This window comes from Cupressus sempervirens, chromosome 3 (genome assembly GCF_028749045.1).
Source record: "Cupressus sempervirens isolate cs-2001-9-10 chromosome 3, ASM2874904v1, whole genome shotgun sequence".
In the NCBI taxonomy this organism is placed as follows: domain Eukaryota; kingdom Viridiplantae; phylum Streptophyta; class Pinopsida; order Cupressales; family Cupressaceae; genus Cupressus; species Cupressus sempervirens.
In genome coordinates, this window is record NC_143120.1 from 30799790 (window position 1) to 30805751 (window position 5962).

The following is a 5962-nucleotide window of genomic DNA, read 5'->3' on the forward strand; positions in this document are numbered from 1 at the left end:
TTGTGTGATGAATACCTCCGATCTACGAAACCCAAAATTTGCCAATGAAACAAAGTATAGAATATAAGACATCGATTCGATATGTTACTCGATAGTCTTGGCCATAGCCTTGTGTTATGCTGAAAATATGTATTTGCAAGATAGAGGGAGGCGTTTCACATTAATTAGAATTAATTATGTGTTTCACAATGTAAATGTCTCGCTATTTTAAGCTTTTTGACATGCAAATTGTGAAGATGCAACTGGAATAGGAAAGGTTGTGGAACAGGAAACGTTTCTTTTTTCTTACAAAGATTTTTTCGATGACCTCCTATAGAGGGTGTTATGCCACTGTAGAGTTACGCTTCGACCTAAAAATCACATTCCAAGGAATATATAAGTTTTTTTTTCTTATATATTTATCAGATATTAAAATAATTTAAAAATTAAATTAAATTCTTCACATAAACATGTGACTGTAACCATCAATTTTTTTTAAAAAATTAAATAAATTTTAAAAAATCTAATACATGAATACAAACCAATTTACAGATAAGACAGTTTATTTCTCTATCAAACTTTTCACATAAATTTTTGACCGTAGAAGATAAGAAAGATGAGACTGACGATGAATGGACAGGTCGATGAGTAAGGCGGAGCACATGTTTTTTCACGTCCATGTCAAGTTAATGTCTGTATTATTCTGATTCAGAAAAGTTAAATGGTCTTTTCATTTTCTTTAGCAGTGACTTTGTCATTTCATGCTCAGCCTGACATTCATTTCCTTTTTCTCAACCTCGTCTAAATATTAATACTTCTTTGCTGTGTTGAATTTATATAAAGATTATGGCTGTAAGATTATTTGGCAGCGTGGATGCTCTTTAGTCCTTGGTTCTTAGTGAAAGAGGTTTCAGGCACGTGTGAGCCCGTATCGGGTACCTAAAACGTCTTTGTGGATGACCTCCATAAAAATAAAAATAAAAAGATTATTTTAATGGATATATTTAGTTTATAGTTAGTAATCAGATAAATGAAAATTAATTAAACGAGTTCTTATTGTATCACTGTCAGCACCCTCTTATTAGATTTTATTCAAATGAAAGTTAAAAAAAAAAAAAAAAAATCAAAAATAAGAATTACATAGCTTTAAAAAATAGAGCAGCTGTAACAACATTGTTACAGTATAATTACTAGAACATTTTCATTACATCAAACTTAATCATAACTGTAGCAATGTTGGATAAACATAATAACTGGAGGAGGCAGCCAACAAAGTAATATGATATGGGGCTCTCCAAATCACGACCCACTTAACCAATGATTTGGAAATCCCATCTTGTTGAGTCATCTCTAAACTTGCTGCATAGCGTCTAGAATGAAGGAGAGAAATTATAATAATTAATTTCTCACTTTTTGAACATGAATGAATTCCATATTTTCACAATTTTAACAAAATATTTTAATGATGCATATTGATGAAGAGTAGGCAAACCTACTTAGACAAGCAATTGCAACTCATTTTTTTATTACCTACGATTCTACCCTTCAACACAACTTGTCTCCAAAGCTTGAACAAATGAAGACATGTCTAAAGCTCATTTGATTTTTAGTTGCATTAAAATTGTGCATGGTATTTAAAATGTAGGGCTTATCATTGATAGAGAAATGGATTGTGAACATCATTTCCATTTGTGGACATCATTAAATTTCCTTCATTCACTCATTAGAATTCATAAGTGGACAATTTCTAAAATGACTTGGTATACAGCGGACAAAATACAAAGACTCCATCACTCATTTGTTATTTTGAATAACATCAAAACATTTAAAACTCCACATGTTTGATAATTGAATTGTGAGTCCCACAAAGCTGGGAACCCCAACAGAAAGGTCACCTCAATGTCTATTAGGGATGTACTATCACCATAAATGAGAGTTCATCATAGTAGGGTATGATTCAACGGACTAGATTTCATCTCAAGTACTTCATCAGGATTTTTGTATATATAAATAGATTGTTTCATCTGAGTTCTTTGTGTGGAGGGTATCTGTGATTCTTCTTAATTACACTCCCAACCGCCATGGCCCTTGTTGTGGAGAAGACGGTGTTGGGGAGGGAATACAAGGTTAAAGACATGTCACTGGCTGACTTTGGTCGTATGGAGCTTCAGCTTTCCCAAGTGGAAATGCCTGGGCTCATGGCCTGCAGGGCTGAGTATGGTAATGTGCAACCATTGAAGGGAGCCAGAATCACAGGCTGCCTTCATATGACCATCCAGACTGCAGTTCTTATAGAAACCCTAATTGCCCTCGGAGCTCAGGTCAGATGGTGCTCCTCCAATATTTTCTCTACTCAGGTATACTTTGGCCCTTGTGCCATTCAAGTTATCATTAAGATGAGAGAACTAATGCCATTCTTGGTATATTCAGTATTGGTGTTTCAAATGGTACTATATAATCTGTCAAATCTGTCATTAAGATAATATAACTCAAAAAAGAGCACTGATCCATATATATTCATTTTAGGTGATGTTATTGTAGATTGTTATCTCTATTGTTCTTTTCTTGTAAGACTAATTGTGTTTGGTGATCCTAACTTTATCTTAGATGATATCAGCAAGGATGGCTATCTTTTGTGTCAATTTCAATTTGGTTTGCATTTGATGAGCAGTATTTTAGGTGATCTTATTAACATCCAAATCTTCATTTTAGCTTGGCATGCTTTCGGAATTTGATTATGTATATTTTTTCAATCATGAGCATTCTGAATCATACTTCGTGATTCATTATTAAGATGAGATAACCAAAGAAAAGAAGCAACCAGCTATTTATTCATCTTAGGTGATGCTATTATACATTAGTATCTCCACTGTTATTTCCTTGTGTACTTAGATTAATGACCCTCCCTCATATTTATGTCATTATAGCTGGGTATCTCTTATGTTGTATTATCATGGAGGACTTGCTTTTGATGATCTACACTTTAGAATATGTTGGGTTATAGATGGGTAGTTCTTATGTCATTCTCCATTGTAACTCTTATGTTTGACGCTAGTGTTAAAGTGTTGTTTAACTCTATCTAGTGTTGGCCTTTTGGACTTGTTCTCTGTTGTTTGTACCACAGGTCAGCACCCTCTTGCTGCCTTTCCTTATCAAAAACTTTAAAATTCAGTAAACCAAAAGCATGTTAACAATAGAACATTTTTTTTAATTTTAAAACCTCAGTTACCTCAGCTTCATCACATAAACTAGACCAGATTTTTTACTTAAATTTTTCTTTAAATTCTCACTCATCCACACTCCATTTTCTCTAATGATTTAGTTTTGTGATTGCTATTTTTCAACTATTATGAATTTTTTTAATAAATTATATACATTTTATTTGTGATTGCTATTTTTCAACTATTATGAATTTTTTTAATAAATTATATACATTTTATTTCTAATTCCAATTAAGTTTAAGTTATGTTTTCTACTTTGTCCTTTTATTCTTTTGACTCTATTTCTACTCTTTTGAGTCTATCTCTACTTAGAAAGGCTTTCAAAGTAGCCCATGCTAATCATTCGAACTCACTGCAACAAGAATGTGGGATATTCTTTGAAGGTTGGGTAAAGTTCCTGTGATTTAATCGTTTTGTTCAATTATGTTGGCCTTTCTTTGTGATATGGTTTGATAATTCATCTTACAGGACCATGCTGCAGCAGCTATAGCTCGGGAAAGTGCATCTGTGTTTGCACGGAAGGGGGAGACACTCCAAGAATATTGGTGGTGTGTGGAGAAGGCTTTGGATTGGGGTCCTTCTGGTGGCCCAGATTTGATTGTTGATGATGGAGCTGATGTCACATTGCTAATCCATGAGGGTGTCAAGGCTGAGGAAGAGTTTGCCAAGTCTGGCAAGATTCCCGATCTTTCTTCATCTTCCAATCCTGAGTTTCAAATTATTTTGGGATTGATCAAGGATAGTCTCATGGAAGACCCCTTCAAGTTTCATAAGATGAAGGATAGGTTGGTGGGTGTATCTGAGGAAACCACTACAGGGGTTCAAAGGCTGTACCAGATACAAGCTACTGGTTCTCTACTGTTCCCTGCCATTGGTGTTAATGATTCTGTTACTAAGAGTAAGGTATGGACTTTTTTCTACGTGGTTTTTGTGTTTTGGTTTAGTTTTTTAGCATTGTGGGTTTTTATCAATGGAATTGTCATTTAGGAGTGATTGCTATTGTGCATCTGGGTCTGATTGTGTAAAAATGAATTTCACATCAACATTTTGAATCAAACTCTATGATCCATCACTAGGATGAGGGAGAGAATGGTTTGAATAATGGATTATGATTGAAAAGAGTGATGTGTATTTTTTTTACACAATTAGATTTAGAAGCACAATAACAATAATTCATGGATTGTAGAAGTTTGGAAAGTACAATCTTCATATAACTTCCATCTAATCTAGGGTTTTTGTGGACTACCTAAAATTCCTCTCTAGAAAATTTAGGTTTTTCCTAGTATAGATATGATTTTAAGGACGACATTTTGTTATCCTCTGTTTTCATAGGATGAAATTTAATTTGTGTTGTTGGTTTCCATGAATCTGATTGTACCTTGTTTACTTTGCAGTTTGACAACTTGTATGGATGTAGACACTCTCTTGTAGATGGTTTGATGAGAGGCACTGATGTGATGATTGCTGGCAAGGTTGCTGTTGTGTGTGGATATGGAGATGTTGGGAAGGGTTGTGCTGCAGCCTTAAAGGCTGCTGGAGCTAGAGTCATTGTAACAGAGATTGACCCAATTTGTGCCCTGCAAGCCCTAATGGAAGGCATATCTGTTCTCACTCTAGAGGATGTGGTGAGCACTGCTGATATCTTTGTTACAACAACAGGGAATAGGGACATTATCATGGTGGAGGACATGAGGACGATGAAGAACAATGCCATTGTTTGCAACATTGGCCATTTTAACAATGAGATTGATATGCAGGGGCTTGTAAACTACCCTGGTGTTAAGAAGATGACAATTAAGCCTCAGACAGACAGATGGGTGTTCCCTGAAACAAACACTGGTATCATTGTCCTTGCAGAGGGGCGTCTCATGAACTTGGGTTGTGCCACTGGCCACCCTAGTTTTGTCATGTCTTGCTCATTCACAAATCAAGTATGGTATTGATAAGGAAATGGCAATACTAGTCCTAAAAAACATTGAATTGTCTTGTGTGTGTACTATGTGGAGTTGAGGTATTGTATTCATGAATGTGTGCGTTGTATTTTGTGTTGTAGGTTATTGCACAGTTGGAGCTATGGAATGAGAGGAACACAGGAAAGTATGAGAAGAAGGTATATGTGCTGCCCAAGCATTTAGATGAGAAGGTGGCTGCTTTGCATTTGTCCAAGTTGGGAGCCAAACTTACAAAGCTTTCTCCAAAGCAGGCTGCATACATTAATGTTCCTATTGAGGGTCCTTACAAACCTCTCCACTACAGATACTGAGTTAACCGTGATATTTTCATGATGTGGTTCGTAAGAGAGTTCTTTTGCTCATAGCCAATCTAGGAACATCTTCACTATTTTCTTTCGTGCAATAAAATGCAAGATCTATCCCATTGTAGGCATATTTGCAATAATAGCATCAGTTTCACTTTTCACTTACTTTATGGTAGAAGGATTTAATATCTTCTGAATCTAGAGTTTTGATGTGAGGTATCTATATTTTTTAATTTTAACTGGTGAAATATTGAAGTGGAAATGAAAAATTATTGGTTATTAGTTGATTTTAATTTCATCATGTGATTTAGATATTTTTAAGAAACAATTATGGTAAATGTTGTATTTATTCCCTTTTCGTGCAGTCCTTTCTTTAGACTGTAAGGTTTGGATCGTTTTTTCAAACAAAGAAACAGACATTCAAAAGTAAAAGAATGTTAGCTGCATTTGTTCAGTTGAAATAGTTTAATGAGGAATAGAAAACTTGATTTGAATTATGAAAATA

At 34.7% G+C, this 5962-nt stretch overlaps 1 protein-coding gene across 2 annotated transcripts; it reads left to right on the forward strand.

The window, feature by feature from the left end:
* The first annotated feature begins 2014 nt into the window (after positions 1-2014).
* LOC149564620 (adenosylhomocysteinase-like) lies at positions 2015-5622 on the forward strand. Of its 2 annotated transcripts, none has more exons than XM_089818166.1 (4): positions 2015-2336; positions 3669-4103; positions 4595-5131; positions 5254-5622. In XM_089818166.1, exons 1-4 carry the CDS (start codon positions 2061-2063, stop codon positions 5461-5463), a joined length of 1458 nt encoding a protein of 485 aa, XP_089674292.1. In that variant the 5' UTR covers positions 2015-2060; the 3' UTR covers positions 5464-5622. The 2 variants fall into 2 exon arrangements, with proteins under 2 accessions (XP_089674292.1, XP_089674293.1); XM_089818167.1 differs by lacking the exon at positions 2015-2336 and adding an exon at positions 3439-3583.
* The last annotated feature ends 340 nt before the right edge of the window (positions 5623-5962 follow it).